At 44.0% G+C, this 20059-nt stretch overlaps 2 protein-coding genes across 2 annotated transcripts in view; one reads left to right on the top strand and one right to left on the bottom strand.

Annotated features, from left to right (window-relative positions):
* The window catches only part of KIF24 (kinesin family member 24), a 41589-nt gene extending 27098 nt beyond the window's left edge, over window positions 1-14491 (top strand). The window contains exons 7-12 of the mRNA XM_063082614.1: window positions 225-330; window positions 7309-7380; window positions 9424-9533; window positions 10807-13041; window positions 13679-13772; window positions 14329-14491. Of these exons, the coding sequence (XP_062938684.1) occupies window positions 225-330; window positions 7309-7380; window positions 9424-9533; window positions 10807-13041; window positions 13679-13772; window positions 14329-14469 (2758 nt within the window). The 3' untranslated portion in view covers window positions 14470-14491. The remainder of the gene's footprint in view (window positions 1-224; window positions 331-7308; window positions 7381-9423; window positions 9534-10806; window positions 13042-13678; window positions 13773-14328) is intronic.
* Window positions 14492-16331: 1840 nt separating this feature from the next.
* UBAP1 (ubiquitin associated protein 1) overlaps window positions 16332-20059 on the bottom strand; it is a 71472-nt gene continuing 67744 nt past the window's right edge. The window contains exons 5-7 of the mRNA XM_063082440.1: window positions 19000-19182; window positions 18174-18275; window positions 16332-17471 (exon numbers count right to left, since the gene is read on the bottom strand). Coding sequence (XP_062938510.1) covers window positions 17331-17471; window positions 18174-18275; window positions 19000-19182 — 426 coding nt within the window. The 3' untranslated portion in view covers window positions 16332-17330. The remainder of the gene's footprint in view (window positions 17472-18173; window positions 18276-18999; window positions 19183-20059) is intronic.

Here is a 20059-nt window from a genome sequence, read left to right on the forward strand (position 1 = left end):
TTTTCACAAATGATTAAAACTGACAGAATTGTCTGAATAGTGACTGCTGCCAGCAGCAGCTGAGAGATCAGAATTTTGTGATACTTTTAGAAAGCTGACAGTAATGTCTTTTCTTTCCTGAGGATAGGCTATTGTTAATTTCTTCCTGAGGTCATAAAGTGCTGACTGATGTAAAAATAAACCAAAGGCCCAAGGAAGTCATTCCTGCTGTGTCTTTTCTCTAGGATTTCTTTTATTGACTTGGCTGGCAGTGAAAGAGCAGCAGATGCCAGGGACTCAGATAGACAGACAAAGATGGAAGGCGCAGAAATAAACCAGAGTCTTCTGGCTGTAAGTTATTTGAAATATTTAAACTAAAAATCCTTCTTCATAGCTCACTTGGAAGAGCATGGTGCTGGTAACACAGTCACAGGTTCGAATCCCCTTACTGGCCAGCCACCAAGAATTAAATAAATAAATAAATAAATAAAATTCTTCGGAGATTTTGCCCTTTACGTGCAACCAGAGTGGGTGAGGGTGTGGTGGAATTAGCAGAGCATCAGGCATGCTTTTATCTATCAATGGAATTCCAGGGTTGGGAGTAGATGCTGCCCACCCAATCATACTCTGGGCAATTCTAGACAACTCTCCTCTTCTCTCCCCACCTTCTCTTCCTCTGGTCAATCTCTGCCAATTAGGAACATAAGTATTTCTGCAATTGCTGAATGGTTAACTTAGGTAAGCTCTCTCCCTCTCTCCAAGTTTTAACATTATATTTTTCAAATAAACAGAAGTAGAACAAATAGTATAGTGATCTCCCATTTACCTGTTGCCCAGCTTCAACAGTTACCAATATATGAAAAATCTAACCAACCCCTTCCTTCCCCAGTAGGATTATTTTAAAGAAAATTCTAGTCTTCATGTCATTTCTTCCATAAATATTTCATTACATATTTCAAAGAGATAGGGACTCTTATTTTTTAATATAATAATACCATTGTCATAACTAAAGAAACAATTCTTTAATGTTATCTGTTATCCAGTACTATAATTTCTCCAGTTGTCCCCTGTGTCTTTTTACAGTTGACGTTCAAGCCAAGATACAAACAAGAATCCTATATTAGTTCTTACTCCCTCTTTTTCTTTGTCAGTGTATTTGTGGAAGAAAACTGGGTCACTTGTCCTGTAAGATTTCCCACGTTCTGGACTTGGCTGATGGCATCCCCAAGTTGATGTTGAATGTATTACCCTATCCTCTATATTTCCTGTAAAGTGGTAAAGATCTATATCAGGGCTGTCCAATATGGTAATCACTAGCCACATGTGGCCAGTCTGAATTGGGATACGCTGTAAGAGTAAAATACACACTGGATTTTGAGACTTATTACCAAAAAAGCATGTAAAATATCTCATTCATATTTTTTTCATATTGATTACATACTGAAATAATATTTTGAATATACTGGATTAAATAAAATATATAATGAACATTAATTTCACCTTAAAATTTTTTTTTAAATGTAGCTATTAGAAGTTTAAAATTACATTTGTGGTTTGTATTTTGGCTCACTAATTTCTACTGGGGCAGTGCTGAATTAGAGGCTTGATCAGATTTCAGTTCTATTTTTTTGGCACAAATAATTCACAGGTAGTTCTTAGACTTCCTATAGCAATACATTAGGAGGTACAGAATGTCTGGACATCTCTTTTTGTGATTTTAAGATTGAAAAGAAATTCACATGTTGTCAGCCTAATATCTGCATTATAAAGTTTCCCATCAGCCTTTTTTACCTAATGATTTTAGCAGCCATTGATGAGTTTCATCTATATCCAATGTTTCCTTAGGATTTCAGTATTCACCAGTTTTCAGAATGAGTTGGTATGCTAGCTACCTAAACATAACCAATGAGTTTGTTGTTGTTTACTTTCTATTGTTGTTTTTGTGTTATTATAAACTCATTATAATCATTATTCTCTTTGTTGCTTAAATTGCACATCTTTGGCCAGTGGGAGCCTTTCAAAAATCTTCCCTTGTCTTTTTGACCCAACCCTAGCAGTCCTTGATAGCCTCCTGGCTTTCTGGTATGACAAGATGTTCTAGGCTCATCTTGTACAAAGTCTGAAAAGACCTTGAAACAGCCATTTCTTCAGTGAGCCGGGGTTTCTTTTAGAGGGATATGGTGTTTAGGTACCTCAGTCTATATGCTAGGTGTGTTTACTACTACTGGGTTAGTCCTTGCTTCTAGGCCTTTTTGGTGGACAGAGCTAGGAAATAGGGTTTTGTTGTTTGGTTTTTGTTTTGAAAGAGAAAAATATATGAGGGATTCATATTAATAAATTAATTCAAAATTAAGATTGCAGGGTTTTTAATTAACTTCTTAAATTTATATTTGTCTCCCTTTTCTCTTATGCTAGAAATCTTAGTTCCCAGCAACATTAATATAATTTATTTGCTCTACTTCAATATACGTATATGAGAGTACTTCAAAAAGTTCGTGGAAAGGGCCAAGCCCGTGGCGCACTTGGTAGAGTGCTGCGCTGGGAGTGCGGCGACGCTCCCGCCGCGGGTTCAGATCCTATATAGGACTGACTGGTGCACTCACTGGCTGAGTGCCGGTCACGGAAAAACGACAAAAAAAAAAAAAAAAAGTTCGTGGAAAAATAAAAAATAATACAACCCCTTACTAGCCAGCCACCAAATAATAAAATAAAATAATTCAAATCTTTCCATGAATTTTTTGAAGTACACTCATATTTTAAAATGATGCTAATTTTATTTATGATATGATTAATTAATTCAGTTTAAGATTTTATTGCAGTTTTCTTTTTACCCTTCGGTCGAATCCTACTAAGGATGTACAGTCATAATATTGTATTGCAAAATAACTTGAAATAATAATTCTCTGTGTTTAAGCCTCATTACAGGACATGTGACCCAGTTTTGCTCCACAAATATAGGGGAAAAAAAAAAGAGAGAGTAATAATTTCATATTGTTAGGTTCATTTGTTTGATTTTGGTTTTGGTTTTATGAATTACTTTCTTATTTTGATTTAATTTTGTTTATAATTATTTAAAACATTTACATGTTTTTAAAGTAAAAATTGTAAAACAAACCACATTTAGAGAAGTCTAGTTTCCATCCCTGTCTTCTCAATCTTATTACCTCCCTCCCCTTATATAACCATGTTATATAACCATGTTTCTACCTACATATGTTTACATTCACTCCTTTTGTCAGAAAAAAGGTAACATACTGTATTAGTCTGTCACTTGTAACAGAATCCCTGAAACTGCATAATTTATTTAAAAAAAAGAAATTTATTTCTTATAGTTTTGGAGGCTGGGAAACCCAAGGTTCAGTGGCTGCATCTGGTGAGGGCCTTCTTCTTGGTGGGGACTATCTGCGGAGTTCCAAGGCAGCACAGTGTCATGTGGTGAGGGGGTGCTGAGCATGTGATAATGTGCTCACTTGTTCTCCTTATAAAACCATCAGTGCCACTCCTGTGATAACCCACTCATCCATTAATTCATCAATCCATGAATGGATTAATCTGTTCATTAGGGCATAGCCCTCATGATCTAATTACCTCCCAAAGCCCCACCTCTTAACATTGCCACACCAGGGATCAAGCTTTCACATGAGCTTTGGAGGAGACAAACATTCAGACCATAGTACATTACTGTAAACACTGTTCTGCACTTTGCTCTTTTTAGTTAACAGTGTTGTGGCGATCATTCCATGGCTGTATATAGAGATCTTCCTTGTTCTTTTTTACAGCTTCATATTGCTGCCTGTGCCTCTCCACATTCTTTCGGTCCTTTTCCAGGCCTCATGAAGGATAAATTGGGAGGATGAGAGTGGTGAGAGAGGGAACCAGCATCTTTTTATTTTTATTTTTAAATTTTTGAATAGTTCTAGATTTGCCAAAAAAGTTGCAAGAATAATATACAGCATTCCTTTATACCCTTCACTCAGCTTTCCCTAGTGTTAACATCTTACATAACCATAGTACATTAATCTAAATCAGGAAATTAACATTGGTATAATACTATTAACTAAGTTATAGACCTTAGTTGAATTTCACAAGTAGTCTCAATACTGTCCTTTTCTGGGTTCCAGATCCTATATTACATTTAGTTGTCATATCTCCATAGTCCCTTCAGTTTTTGCCACTTATGAACTTGATAACTTTGAAGAATGCTGACCAGTTATTTTGCAGAATGTCTCTAAATTTGTGTTTTCTTGATGTTTTCATGATTAGATTGAGGTTATGAATTTTTAGGAAGAATACCATGGAAGTTGTACCCTTCTCAGTGTGTCATATCTAGTAGTGCATATCTCAGTCCATTCAGGCTTCTGTAATAAAAATACCATAGATGGGGTGGCTTAAACAACAAACATTTATTTCTCATAGTTCTGGAGACTGGGGAGTCCAAGATCAAGGCACCAGCAGATTCAGTGTCTGGTGAGGACCCAATTCCTTGTTCATAGACAGCTGTCTTCTCAGTGTCCTCACATGATAGAAAGTGATGAGAGAGCTCTCTAGGGTCTCTCTTATAAGGGCACTAATCCCATTCATGAGGGCACCACCTTCATGACCTAATCACCTCCCAAAGGCCCCACCCCTAATACCATCCCATTGGAGGTTAGGATTTCAGCATATGAACTTTGGGGGACACATTCATTCCTTAACAGTGCATGATGTCAGTATGTCTTATTGCTGGTGATGTTAATCTTGATCACTTAGTTAGGGTGTTGTGTGCTAGGTTTCTCATTGTAGTTATTGTTTTCCTGTTTGTAATTAATAAGTATCTTGTTAAGAGACACTTCGCAACTGCAAATATCCTTGTTTTAGTCCGTTTTGTGTTGCTATAACAGAATACCTGAGACTGGGTAATTTATAAAGAAGAGAGGTTTATTTGGCTTACGATTCTGGGACAGCTGCATCTGGCACGGGCCTCAGGCTGCTTCTACTCATGGTGGAAAGTGGCAGGCAGCCAGCGGGTACAAGCAGATCACATGGTGAGAGGAAACAAGAGAGAGAGAGAGAGAGAGAGAGAGAAGGTGCCAGTGTCCTTTAAACAATCAGCTCTCACCGGAACTAATAGAGCGAGAACTCACTCATTAATCCCCCCTCCCCAAGGGAGAGCATTAATCCATTCATGAGGGATCTGCCCCCATGACTCAATCACTTTCCAACACTGCCACATTGGGGATCAAATTTCCACATGAGTTTTGGAGGGGACAGCACATCCAAACTCCATCAATCCTGTTTTACATCACACTTTTGCTCTCTCATTTTAGTGTCTGTTGATGATTCTTACCTGCAGCAATTATTGCTGTGGTGTTTACCTGATGGGATTTTTCTATTCCCATCATTCTTTCTTCATTAATTAGTTGGAATTCTGCTATGCAGAAGAGCTTTTCTTTCTCTCCAATTTATTTATTAAATTATTATATCACTAATGGATATTTCTTTTATTCATTGGATTACAGTCCATTTCTGTCATTTTTTATTTTTTTGCTCAAATTGTACCAGATCTGGCAATTGAGAGCTCTTTGTTGGCTCCTGTCATTTGTTTGGGTTTTTTTTAGCACCTTTTGGCACTACATGATGTTCCAGACTCATCCTGTATTTTCCCTGCCATCAACCATTTCTCCAAAGGGCCCTGGAACCAGTATATTTTTAGCATTTACTATATGCCAGTCAGTTTTCCCAACAACTCTGTGAGGCAAATTAAGCAAGTTCTCTTATCCCCCCTTTAGGATTCTGAGGCACAGATGGGTTAAGTGAATGGCCATGCCTCTGACTGGAAATCTATGATTTTGGTATTTTAAACTATGGTACAGGAATCAATTAGGAAACCTGGGAAGAAGTACCTATGAAGTCATATTACCCTTTAAGCCTTGACTATGTCTGTCTCACATGGGCTGTAGCATGCAAAGGAGCCTGGAAACAAGACTTCTAGAACAGGATCAAAATCCTGTGTTTTGTCAGGTTTTGAATGCTCCCTCACTGCAATCCGTTGAGAGTCAGTCCTTAACACAAGTGTAGAGTGGAAAAAGGGGGGAGGGAAGTCCTGTGTTTTGTGAGGTGTACAAAGATGTCCCTTGTTTCTTTTCTGGGTATTTCCCTTGGTTTTCCCTTCATGTTTAGTAAAGTCTGTTAACCATTCCATTCTGATTAAGCAGGACTAAAAGGACCCAAGGGCTGGTAGGGATTGGGGCCACACTTGGATTTGTATATGTAAGGGGCTGGGTTTGGTTACCTGTTCATCCCTTCCGGAGAAACTTCTCAGTGCTAAAGTTGGGGAATATCGTATTGATTTTTAATAAAGGAGGAAATTCCTTTATACATTCTTATACCTTGCGGCTTCTTGGATAGAGCGGGGGACAGCTACAGGCCTCTATGGCTTCTGCTAAGAACAGCCATAGCAAACTCTTAAGGCTGGTTACCTATTCTTGGTGGACTCCCAGCACGGGTACTGCCCAAGGGATTTCTTCCATCTTCTTCCCTCCCTTTCCATTTACTGCGTTTTGGCCTGGATGTATGACTCAGAAATATCAGGTCTCTCCTCCCTCGTCTTGCCTCCCTCACTCTTGCTGCTGTTTCTGATGGGTGTGTTGCCTCTGGAGGTCCAAATGTCTGGGCCTCTGCTGGCTCTAGTGATGTCCATTGAGCACTTCTCACTGAGGGGATATGCCCGGAAACAAGTGACATTCCCTTGCCTTTGGGCCACAGTTGCTGCTCTTTAAAAATGAGAGTATAAAAATAAAAAATAAAAGAGTGTGAACCTAGGTGATTTTCCACTTCCACCGTAGCTCTGACTCTAGAATTTCTCCTGCCTTGTTCAGACAATTCACATTTCAATCTGCACTTGAATCTCCACCTATAGATATGCACGTGTGAGTAGGGAGAGGGGAAAGTGGGTATAGATAAGTTCTCTACTTAAGTGCATCAATAATTGGGAAGAGTCTGAGGAGAGAAAGGGAGCTGGCATGCCAGAATGACCACCACAAAAGCTTGGACTCTGGGACCTTGAGGGTGGGTCCCTATGTTTATCTGTCCCCTGCTATCAACTCAAGGCTAATTGTAGGATCACAGTTGGGAGGCCCTTAGCTAGGCAGTACAGGCTGGTGTTTCCCAGCCTGGCTTGGTTTTTTTGTTGATGAACAGGAAAATACAGGACATTTTGACTTCCATTTGGGGGATTGCCTGAATGTGGTTTATTTAAGAAAAATAAACTTCCTATGGATGTAGCATCGGATCTGTTACTCTCTATTTGCACATGATGTTTGATGTGCTTGTTATTCTCCCACTTTGCAGCTGAAAGAATGTATCCGAGCACTTGATCAGGAACACACCCATACTCCCTTCAGGCAAAGCAAATTAACTCAGGTAAGGTTAAATATGAGCCTTAAGTTTGTTCTGGTTCATTCATTTGTTCCTTCTTCCATTTATTTGTTCATTCAGTAGAGCATCCACTGCCAGCAAGGAATGATGCTAGGTATAGTGGGGAAAAGAAATGGGGAGGAGTCACATTCCTTCTAGGAGCTCTCAGTCTACTAGGTCTCTAGAAAGGGACAGACTCAGGCAGGGGTATCTGCAGTGCAAGGCAGCCAGGGTCCCACTGGAGCAGCAGAGCACTTCTGGTCACCACCTTTCCATTTATTTACAACTGAATGAAACCTTGTTGATTTTGGAGTCTCTGAGCCTTTGAAAAGGGTACTTGGTACTTTATTAGCTGTAAGACTTAGACCAGTGTTTCATCACCAAAAAAAATGGCTATAGTTTAAAAGAATGAGCTAGATTTTCCACATGTACTGATAGGAACGATGACCAAGATTTCTCATGATGTAATAAAAGCAAGCTATAGAACAGCATAAAAATGTGACTACCTGTGTGATTTTAAAGCATTTTTTCTATTATATACGTAGCCACACAGGGAAAAAGTTTAAAAAGATACAGTTAGCATTGGATATCTCTAGAGAGTAACAATGGGAGTAAAGGTAGAACTGTAATTTTTCACATTATAAGATTACATATGGTGTGACCACTTGTTTTTATAGTTTAAAAAATATGCAATAAGAAAAAACTACACTGGAAAAATTAAAGCAAATATTAACTGTGATTATTCTGAACTGTAGGTTATTTTTTTCTTCTGTTTTTATGAAAACATTCCTCTTTATTAATGGAAAACACCAACAGATGTTAAAGCAGCATCTGTAATGGCTGCAGAAGAGTGGCTGCGGGTGGGGTCTGCCTAGGTACAAACAGCTGTGAAGACAGTTCTGGGTGTCCAGGTTCCTTTTGGCACCATGTCCTGTGCTTACTGGAGGACAGACAAGGTAGAGGGAGGTATAGGAGAGGACTTTTGTATGCTAGCGTGTGGGAGGGGTTTCACTCTGTGCAGCTAGACTAACAGCTCACAGGACTTAGGGCAGAACCTATAACACAGCTCCTTCCTAGTCAGAACTGGTGATTGATGGGTTAAATTGTGTCTTCTCAAGCATGATTTCAACCAGTGACCCAGGAAATCCTGCTTATAAGTGGTTAGTCCTCATTCTGACATTGTTTCTATTACTTTTTGAAACAGGTTCCCCATCCTCAGGAAATGAATTTCTATTTAATTAAAAAGTAATTCAACAGTACATACAAGTATAAAAAGGAAAGTAAAATGTACCTTAAAATCCCCCCTCAACCCACAGTGGTAGCCGCTGCTACATTTTAGTGAGCATCCTTCCAGTCATCTGTCTGCCCATATATCCACCTGTAGATCCATTTATAGAGTTATGGAATCGTACACCTTTTTCTCTCAAAAATGTTGTTTTAGATATCTTTCGACGCTCATAAATACAGATATCCATAGTCATTTTTAAGAGTAGGACTGTATTCAATTTATGATTATAGTTTGTTGCCTACTTATAGACTCCTAGATTGTTTCTAAATTGTATTATTATAAAGAATGTTGTAATGAATATCTTGTGTATGCTTTTTTTTTCCCTGATCAACTGAGCAATATCTCCTTAGGGTAAAGTCCTACAAGTGTGATGGCCAAACAATTAGTATGCATATATTTTACATTTTGTTACAAATTGCCAAACTGCCCTTCAGAAAGTTTGTACCAGTTCATGGTACATGGTGCATGGCGGTGTAGGATAGTGTCCATTTCCCTGGACCCTCGTCAGAGCAGGCTATCATCAGTCTTTTTTAATCTTATGGGTTAAAAAATATTAGTTTTTTAATGATATGTTTGCATTTCTTTGATTAGTAGTGAAGTGAGTACCTTTTTCTATATTTATTAGTCATTTGTGTTTCTTCTTTTGTGAATTGCCTTTTTGTGGACAGAAGGGAGCTAAGGCCCAGCGTCCTGCACAAAAGTAGTCAACGTGCCCTTTGTTCATTGACTTCATTCATTGACCTGCCTATTGTTTTGGACAGGTCCTGAAGGACTCTTTCCTTGGCAATACCAAAACCTGCATGATCGCCAACATTTCACCAAGCCATGTGGCCACCGAACACACACTGAATACCTTGCGCTATGCTGACCGGTAAGTTGGTTCCCACATGACAGGTTGTGTGTATGTGTGTGTGCATACATGCACATGCACACACATGCTCACGTCTCTCTCTCACACACACACAGGGATCTGACCTTAGCTCTACAACCGTTCTTGGAGCAAATGGTCATTTGAAGAATGTGATCTGGTAGGTCCTGCCATTTTGCAAGTGTGACAAGAGGAAGAATGCACATTCCCTCGTGCGGGAATTAGCTTTTAAATGGCTAGTGGGAAATATTAATCTGGGGTGAAAGGCTCAGTGAGGTTTTCTTTCTGATGGACCCAGCCCTAATCATAAAGGATAAAATACATATTATTTGTCAAGGCAGAGTAGCTTAGAGCTATGTACGTCCAGAAGGGACCAACCCAGACATGTTATAGATGGATAAGCTGAGGCCCAGAGAAGGGCAGGAACTTGCCGATGGCTCACTGGGAGTTGGTGGCAGAGCTGGCACCTCTGACTGCCTGGTCAGGCCTCTTTCTGGAATGACTTTGGTGTCTTCCAGCTACCCTCCCATCTCTTACCCTGTGGTCACATGTGTCTCTTACAGTGGGTAAGACGTTTGTGATTGTCCTGAATCGGGAAAAGCTCTACTGACATCTAGTGGGTAGAGACCAACTATGCTGCTAAACATCCCACAGTGCACAGGACGGCTCTGAATAGTAAAGAATTATCTGGTGCAAAATACCAATAGTGCTAAGGTTGAGAAACCCTTGGAATAGACATTATTTTTCGCTTAATGGAATTAGCACAAGCCTGCTTATTTCTGGAGGTTTTGCTTCCTGAAGTGTTCAACAGGTATGAGGGAACTCATTTTCCCAGAGAAGACTGAAAGGGGGTGGTTTGCAGGAAAAGAGGGCTCTGATTGTGGAATTGCAAGTGAGTAGTAGACATGAACTCCTGAGTTGGCCCATCTTCAGGAAGCACAGCATGGGACCTGCATGAACAGCATGCAGTTCTGAGACTGGCTTCCCTGACCTATACCTTACATGGGGCTGTGGTGATTTCCGAAACTGTTCTGATCATGGAGTGTTGGGTGCATCCTTTTACCCTTAGAGAAGACACCACTCTCTTGTTTAGGTACAGAGGGGTATCTTATGATGAAATAGAATGTCCCCTTTTCCTCTTATTTTCTCTCAGATTAAAAAAAACCTCTCAATCCTTATAATACATTTCTTTGGTTTTTGTTTTCCCTGAAAGCTATAGAAAAGGAATTACAGAACATGCGGGAATACACATTTAACATAAAATGGTTATTTACAGGGTCAAAGAACTAAAGAAAGGCATTAAGTGTTGTGCTTCAGCTACCAGTCGAAATCGGACATCTGGAAACTCCTCTCCAAGACGAATTCAAAGCTCCCCTGTGGCCCTGCCAGGGAACAAGTGTTCTCCCAAAAAAGTCAAGCTGGGGCTTCAGCAGTCACTCACAGTGGCACCTGGCTCCACGAGAGGGAAGGCCCATCCTCTGGCCAGCCACACACCCAACATCCCTTTTGCTTCTGTCCCTAAAGTCCCCAGTAAAAGGGGTGGCTCCAGAGGGAGTCCTCCCCAAGACTGGGTCATTCAGACCAGCCATGTCAAAGGAACCATGCAATCTGGACATTTGGCCAAGAAAAGGGCAGAGGAGTTGGCACCACTGTGCTCTGAGAAAAATCAAATTGGCAACAAAACTGCCCTTGGGTGGGGAAGCAGGGCCCCAGGCCTGAGAGAAAGCCTACTTCATGGTAAGCCGCCCGCCAAGTGCAAGAAAGTGCAGACTGTGCAGCCAGTACAGAAGCAGCTTGTGTCACGAATTGAGCTCTCCTTTAGCAGCACCCACCACCTAGCAGAGTACAGTCAGGAGAGTAAGGGGGACACACCTGCCAGGCTTGCCTCTGAAGCTTGGATAAACATCCCTCCACACCAGAAGGAGAGGGAGGAACATTTGCGCTTTTATCACCAGCAGTTCCAGCAGCCACCTCTCCTCCAACAGAAGTTAAAATACCAACCACTCGAAAGGTTTTTATGCCAGTACAGGCTACCAGAGGGTCAGCTGCAGAACAGGACCCCCGTTTCGTTCTGCTCTTATTCCGAGAGCCATGATAGACCCCAGGCTGAGGATTTTGATGACAGCGATTTCAGTGAAGATTCTTTTTCACACGTCTCCAGTCAGAGAACTACAAAGCAGAGGAATACCCTAGAGAATTGCGAAGACTCATTCTTCCTTCATCAGTGGGGTGAGCAAGGTCCTGAGGAACAGGCAGCAGAAACGCAGCAGAGTCTGTGTTTTAGCCCCAGGACAGATAGTGATGAGAAGGGTCTAGCTGAAAGCTGGGTGTATTCCAGAGACCCCATAAGCCACAGAAGAGCAGCCCTTGATCACAGCCACAGCCCAAGTAAGGTGCCCTTGAACTGGAGCAGAGAGGGTTCCACCTCCCCAGGGCCTTCTCCCAGAGACAGCCTGGCAGAGAAGCCTTACTGTTCACAGGTTGATTTTGTATATAGCCAAAAAAGAGGCGGTAGCCCAGCCTTTGATCTCAGACAGGATGCCTTCAGAAGTGGGGTTCCTGGGCAGGCTGAGGGCAGCTTGCCAACCCCAGCAGAAGATGGTTTCACTTTCTCACTATCCCACACTTCAGTTCCTGGATCCCCAGACCAAAGAGACATAGTCACCACACCTCTGAGCAAAGTCAGTGAAGACAACCCAACTCAGGCAACCAGAACAGTTAAAAACAATAATCCTTTCCAAGGAGAAGACTCTACAGGGCAATTAGGCACGGGCTGTGAATACACTTCTGGACTGATGGCTCCCCTCACAATGTCCCTCCTGGGGAACTCAGAAGATGAGGGCTCTCCTTCCTTGCAGCAGCTGGCTCGGGATGGGGCTGTCCATAGTCTAGTTGCAGAAAGCACAGCGGGGGCAGTTGTGGGCCTCACAGTGCCATCTGGTGATCAAGAGGCTGACTTGTCAGTGTCTTCTGCAACTGGGCACCTGTGGCTGTCCTCATCTCCCCCTGACAATACACCTGCTGGTGATCTTCCAGCCCTGTCCCCATCACCTATCCATCAGCACCTACCTGACAAGCTGCCCAACAGGGAAACTGACCTGAGAGAGGCCTTTCAGAGCAGAGAGACCGCAGTCTTCTCCCAGGAACATGTGGGTCGTGAGCAGTATGATGCCAACGCTGAGGAGACAGAGCTGGATGGCTCCTGGGGTTTCCCAGGAAAGCCTTTCCCCACCATACATAGTGGGGTTCCACATTCTGGACCTACACTCACCCCACAAACAGGAAGTAGTGATGTGGCTAATCAGTCCTGGGCCAAGGACAGAAAACATCCTACAGGGCTCAGTTGGCAGGACCTTCGTTTGTCCACACACCCCATCAAGTTGCCCTGCTATAACGAGGACATCACATGGCTCAAACACAGGCCAGTGTCAAGGCCAGACTCTCCCCTGGTCCCCAGCTGCTCTCCCAAGACTACAGGGACACTCTGTAAGCCCACCCTGGAGCAAGCACAGTAAGTTGGACTTTCTCCCCAAGACTTAAGCCCCTTTGGCACTTCCACTCCCACCCCAGCTTAATGTTTTGTCATGGACAAAGAGAAGGCCGGATAGGGATGTACAGGTGAGGAACTTGCCTCTCCAGGTGGACGATCTTGCTGCCCTGTGGTCTCTACCTATCATTAGATTCTGACAAAAGGCATATTCTCTAGCTTCCAGTTTAAATCCCCCGCTTGGTCCCTGGACCCTCCACAGAAAGTAGAAACGATAGCAGACTAGGCAGCCGGCTCCACCTTGTGCCAACTATGCCAGTTGCAGTGGTCACGGCTTTGGGAAGCTTTCTTCAGGGAGGCTGTGAGAAACACGCAGCTCCTGTGAAAAAGAAGCAGTGCCCAGTGCTGTCCCTCAGTATAGCTGGGATGCAGGGATAGCTCGAGAAGGCCCTCTTTTCCTGTATCTTGTTAGTACTCCCCAATTCTTTGACTAATCCTGAGAAAGATCAGGTGAGCAAGGAAGTGGGTGGTGACCCACCAAGACCTTGAGCACTTCGGGTAGAGGTACCACCCAGCCTGGAAATGAGGCACAGCTCGAGAAACATGCCCAGGAGAGGATGGGAGGCCCAGAGGATCACGGTGTCCCCTCTGGTATTCCCAGGCAGGTGGTCATTCAAGCACACCAGGAACAGCTGGATGAAATGGCCAAGCTGGGCTTCAAGGAGGAGACCCTGATGAGCCAGCTGGTTTCTAATGTAAGTAGCGTTGGCCAGACACTCAGTGGCTGTTGGGAATTAGCCTGCAGCTAGTTTGATGGTCATCTTTGTTTGCTGTGGTTATGTGTGGGGTAAGAGTCTGCTATCACACACCGTTGCTGAGGCCTTGTGCCTCCTCTTGCCACTCCTCTGAGACTGTGTGAAGCAGGTACAGGAGGGAGGTGGTGCTGTATTCCCCATTCCCAGGCTAAAATGTTTCCAGCCTCTAGCCTTAGCCACTCTGCCTTCCTAGTGGCTTGTTGGGGCCTCTCCCTGATTGCAGTAGTGATCAGCCTGCTGTCTACCACATGCAGACCAGAAGTATTTCTACCAAAACACCCCTCTGCTCTAACAAAATACCCTTCCACCTTGAAAATGTCTCAAATGCGGAGGAGTGGGCCTCACTGTGTGCCATAGTGACTATCCTACAGGTTTTCCAGCTGGAGGAGAGGCCTAAGTTCTGAAGTTTTCCTGCAAGAAGAAGGACTAGAAAAGCATATCTGTCAGAGGACCAGCAAGAACAAAAGTTCCATTTGTCCTTTGTTTCCTTTCTCAGGATTTTGAAGACTTTGTGACCCAGTTGGATGAAATTATGGCTCTGAAATCCAAGTGCATCCAAAGTCTGAGGAGCCAGCTGCAGCTGTACCTCACCTGCTATAGGCCAGCTGCAGTCCCTGAAAGGACAGTGATGTCTTAAAGCAAGATCCTATACAGGATGGTGGAGGTGGTGCAGGAGCCTGTGCTAGGTTCTCAGGCTGGAGGAGGCTTCTGCCACATCCTCCTTGCACATACCAGAAAGCACTCCCTTGTCCTGTTCATGCTAGCATCACCTCAGCCACTCATAGCCTTGGAAGAGCTGCAGCTCCTCACTCATGGCCAGGCCTTTGTCCCTCCTCAGTTCTAAGCAACTGAGTATCTATAAGAAAGGAAGGGCTGGGCTGAAGAAACTCCCTTTTCTTTGGATCTAGAAGAGATTTGTTTTACTGGTGCCTTGTCTGTAGAGCATGTTTGGGTCTAATAACTCTGTACATGTTTCTAAGATTGGGAACCAGAGGATGGGGTGGTGAGTGGTAACCTGGAGGTCAGAGGTCACAAGCCAGGGATGACAACATGCTGAACTCGGGCTTTTTCAGCTGAATTCTGTGCCTGTCTTCAAAGAATAAAACATTAGCCAAATATGAAAATATCGGTGCTAGCAGGGCAGGGTTGGGGTGAATTCTGCCCACTAGCCCTTGGAGATTGATTTGGGGATTTAGTTTTTGAAAATGTAAAATGAATAAACCTTGATGTGTCTTTAACAGCAGCAAATGTGAGACAGGCTTTATGCTTACTGTTCCCGTCCCTTCTTGCAACCCAGTTTTAAGGCAGAAGAGGGTGCCCATGTCACTGTTACTCTTTTCCCATCTTTTGCTGGAGTGATGGGCCTATGTACAATGCCTAATAGTCTCATGTTTCTGTGGCAGTTCCCAGATGCTGTCTGAAACGCCCCACTCCTCACCCACCTCATGGAATAGTTGAAGAGCTGGAGGATCTCAGGTGTCCGTCTCCTAGGCTTGATGTCATCTAGGACACCCTGGCTAGACACTCTGCTCTTAAGGGCCTGTGTTCGGTATCTTGACACAGAGTTCTCTAGTAAATACTGAGTCCTCTGAAACAATTTATACACACACAAGCCTTCAGTTGAGTTCTGCTTGCTTTGTATCTTTTTAGCAGGAAAAATCTCAAGACAAGGAAGATAGAATAGCCTCCAGGTATCCATCACTTTCCAAGACCATGCTGGGTCAAATTGAGATTCATGTGTCACAGCCTTAGCCCTGATGACCATTACCATGTGAACTTTAATTTCTTTCAGATAAAGGATAATTTTAAGTTTTAAGAGGGTTTAATTAAAAGGCCAAAAGAAGGGCTAAATGGCTCTTTTGAAACTGCAGCGGCCTGGCACAGCCACCCTTTGTCAGGCCCTGGAGATGCCTAATCTGACCACCAGAGGGCATCCTGCTTCCAGCTTGGTGCTTCCCAGCCCTAAAGCTCTGCAACCCCTCCTTCACATGATCACTAAAAACTTTAGAGATGGTTGGGACTGTGTTAAGTATAAGGACAAGAAACTTTAGAGATGAATCCAGGTCTATCAGACACAACAGCACCACTGAAAGCTGGTGAAGTAGTTTAAATCTAGTCCTGTCTGGCACGGAGCACACAAATTACCTGTTGCTGCTTACTGGAAAAGAGACTTCTTCCTCATTTCCTGGGTGATTCCCTCCAAGGCCCAGCTTATCCCACCTCCACAGTCAGTCTTACAGGAAGGCATATGTCCTTGGCCCAGGTCAAGTTTAAACAGACCTTTGTCTGGGCCTGCCTCTGCAAACCAAAAACCAGGGTAGACTGGAGGGCCAGCTCCTGGTTCCCACAGGCCTAGAGTGGGAAGAAAGTACTGAAACAACAGAAAATGGTTAGGTCCTGTTCCATCTCCAGCAAATCTAAGCAGGAAATCCCTTCACCATGCATCCACTACACTCAGTAAAACAGCACTTGGCAATAAAGACATTATCAAGCAGGACATACTTTTTAGATTTTTATTAGTAGTTATCTCTGAAGAATCAAAATAGTTAGCAAATTATTTTAGATTCATCAAGACTGTATATCCTTTGTGTTTAGATCTTTAATGTTGTACAACATAATACAAAACAAACTAAAGAGACTGATTTCTATGACTAAGTATTACTCATTGTGTCATCCTAAGCAGTGGGCTGGATGGAGACGCCGTTCAAGAACAGAGGTGGGGTAAGTGCTGGGTAAGTGGCCTGTTTTTTCATCCATCCATTGTGCTGGGAAAGAGCCAATGATTTATTAAACTGATGACTGTTTCCTAGAGGATGGGCTCTAGAAGCCCAGGGTAGCAGAGGACTGTGGTCCAAACCAAGCCAAAAGAACCAGGCTGGGGCAGGGAAGCATGGTGACTGCCTGGCAGAAGAGGCAAACTCTGGGCCCCATGGGGAAAAGCACATTCTTTGCACCTCAGAGACATTGCAGAACCAGTGTAACACTAAGAGACTTTGTTAAAAGGGGGGGGGGGGAGATAAAACCCTGGAAGAACCTTTCACTTGCACTCAACTTGGATTAGAGTTCAGTCCACCAGTGTGAGGGAAGAGGAGGAAGCATCTAGCCTCAAAGCAGCACTGAATCTGGCCCTCCCACCCCTTCTCCCTGACTCCTCTTGGCAGCCAGGCAGGGTTTCAGCTGAGAACGTAGAGACCCCAGAAAGACTAGGACAGTCTCCCTGGAGGGCCAAGGGTGAAAAGGACACTTCTCAAAATACAAATATATTTAATATGGAAGGAGCCAGGACAGTTCTAGGGGCATTCACATGCCCAAATCTTCCTCAATTTCTCCCCAGCTCAGAGCCTAGGCTCATAGAGATGGGAAAGCACAGTCTCCACACCTAACCGTTGGCTCCTAAAAAAAAAAATCCGGGAGTGTGCCCCTTCTCCTCCATAGGCGGGCTCTGCAGGGCCTCCTGGGTGTGGTGGTTCCACAGCAGGGCCTAGGCAGCGCCTGGTCTCAGCTAGCTCCTGCCCGAGCCATGAGGTCTTCCAAAGCATTGTCCTGGTCATTGTTGTGTAATAGCAAAACTTCCTTAATGTCTTTCAGTTCAAAGCCCATTTCCTTAAATTTGCTCATTAAATGAAGAAACTCCATCATCTAAGAGATAGAAGAGAATACAAATTAAAGAAAAGGGTCCAGCCACACAGCACAGCTGAGTGAAGGAGTAGGAGGGTACTTCAAAAAGTCTGTGGAAAAAATAGAATTAAAAGATAATACGAATCTCTCCATAAACTTTTTGAAGTACCCACGAATGTGCACATGGGTTATAGACATGGGGGGTCCATCCTTCAACCAGAGCCTCATGAGCTTCCACAAGGTCCCACAGCAAGCAGAGGTGGGTTGTGGAGGAAACCAGGGCAGACTGGCTTGATGCACAGCCCATCATCCTTCAGGAGCCATGCCCACTCCCAGCTCTCACATGCAGACATCTCACATGCAGACATCTCTGTCACCCTTATCCATACTCCCACTGGATATTGAACCCAGAAATGGATGCTTTCCAGGGGAGAGGCTAGACAAAAAGACTAGCAATCGTCCGTCCTCCAAAAGTTTGGCTTTTAGTCCAGGTCAATTTTCCCTTCCCTCCACTTTGATTCTAGATAGTCTTCAACCCAGTGCCTCATCCAAGCCAAACACAGGCCTCAGCCTGACTGAACACTTGGGAGATTTTGCCCTTTGACTGGTTCTGCCTGCAGTCACTGGCAAGGAAAGGGGGTTGTGGGCCAGGGGAGACAACCAGGACAGACTATTTTTGTCCCTCCTCTCCAGAAAGTTCCCATGAAGCATGAAGGTTCCCACCTTTTCTTCTGAGCACTGGTGCATTTCCAGAGCCTCTTCCACTAAAAGAGGGTCGAAGCCTTTCTCACAAAGCTGTCCATGTGCAAAGAGATAGTCGAGAATCTAAGAAAGGAAATAAGGTTTGAGTACCTTCTGCTATTCTTTGTGCTTTTGGAGAGTCTTACACAAACAACTAGTGTGGCGTCTGCTCCTTGACCCACCCAGGCTATCAGATCCTGGATAAGACTTAATTTTGTGCCTTCAACTGTGTGAATGAAACACAGCAAGATCTCAGTGATTGTTTGCCGAATAGACAGGCACATCCTTGTAAACTTGAGTAGTTTTCCAAAGGAGGTGCTGCCACAGCTGACATCTCCCAGAATGTCAACTCCACAGCCTGGGCTGTATATTTCTCTAAGAAATAGCCCAAGTCAGGAAATGTCCACAAGGTGTAGGACTCCAGTACCCTATTTGGAACTCCCTGGGCACCTATATATAATGGTAAAAATTTATGGAAAGAGACATTTGACTATACCCTAAATCTAGTTTTGCCCTCTCTGGAGGGGCAGAGAAGAGGGGGTAGTTGGATAACAGTCCAACAGCTTCAATACTCCCAAGGCTTTCCCTCAGCCTAGGTCCCAGAGTGGACCACAAGGGAGAAATAGTGGTGCTGAGACTGCTGTTTTCCCTGACAAAATGACCTGCCTGAGTCTCCACAGACCGGAGGATAAGTTGGTGCTAACAGCCTAAGGGGCTCTAGGACATAGGCAGGACACTATTCCAGCTCCAAAGGTCTGAGACTGCTCTCCTGGCTGACCACCCACTCCCCTGCTGATCAACTGCTCACCTGCTCAATATTCTCTCCTTTCTTCTTCATGGCTCTCAGGACACACTCATATGAGTAGCCCATGTTGACCACTGTCTCCACACACTGCCGCTCACTGGGGGACAGCGTCTGCAGTTCAGAATAGGCCTGGGGACAGCTGGGCATGTTGGGCACTTGTGACATTGAGAAAGTAGGAGGGGTGACCTGGTGGTGGAAAAACAAGAGGATCAAGACAAGAAGAAAGAAGACAGACCTGGCCCCAGGTAGCCTAGTCCAGGGGCTTGCCATTTCCAACACTAATCAAGCCCCCAGTCAAGTAGTCTGCTTGGAAGAAAGGGCCAGGTTGCTGGACAGACATCCTGAAGAGGAATAAAGAGGGATAGGGAAGTAGCATCTGATGGAGAGAAAAGCTAGGAAGATTACCTACAATTGTGGCTGTCCTACTCTGCCCTCATCCCACCTTGCAGAATTAGAAAGCACCACAAACAGCCACATGCTATTTCGTGCCCAAATCCCCTGGGCATGAGTTGGAGAAAGAAGTTCTAAGACTGCCCGTAAGACTTACTCCCAAGCTGGCTGTGACAATTTCTCTCCAGAGCTCCATTATCTGTATCCTAAGGGATCATTCACTTCAAACACACCCCCCAATCTAGAGCTGACTCTGCCCCAAAGTCTCTATCCTTGTTTCTAGAACTAGGCTAGGCAGAGACTGCGAGTACTATTCCCATACACGGCCAGCTCAGGGCCCCAGGGTTTGAGGGGACTCCACCTTTGCCCCACATCATGTACTATGATTCATTTCCTGCTAAAGCTGCCATCCTAAAGAGCCAGGACTGAAGAAATATTAGCCACACCAGGCTGGGCCTCAAGGACTGGAATGTGGACTCTATGGCCCTGCCACAGTCTACTGCAGTGGCTCCAGGCAGCCTACTGTACCCTGCCACTGGGCCTTACTAATAACCCTGATGAGACTGGTGTACAGAGTCCCATGATTAACTCCTCCCACCATTTTTGATAATGAATCAAGCCCGAGGCACAAAAGCAGCTCACTCTCAGGCCAAAGGACCCATCCACCATGGGA

Source organism: Cynocephalus volans, chromosome 17, assembly GCF_027409185.1.
Source record: "Cynocephalus volans isolate mCynVol1 chromosome 17, mCynVol1.pri, whole genome shotgun sequence".
In the NCBI taxonomy this organism is placed as follows: Eukaryota; Metazoa; Chordata; class Mammalia; order Dermoptera; family Cynocephalidae; genus Cynocephalus; species Cynocephalus volans.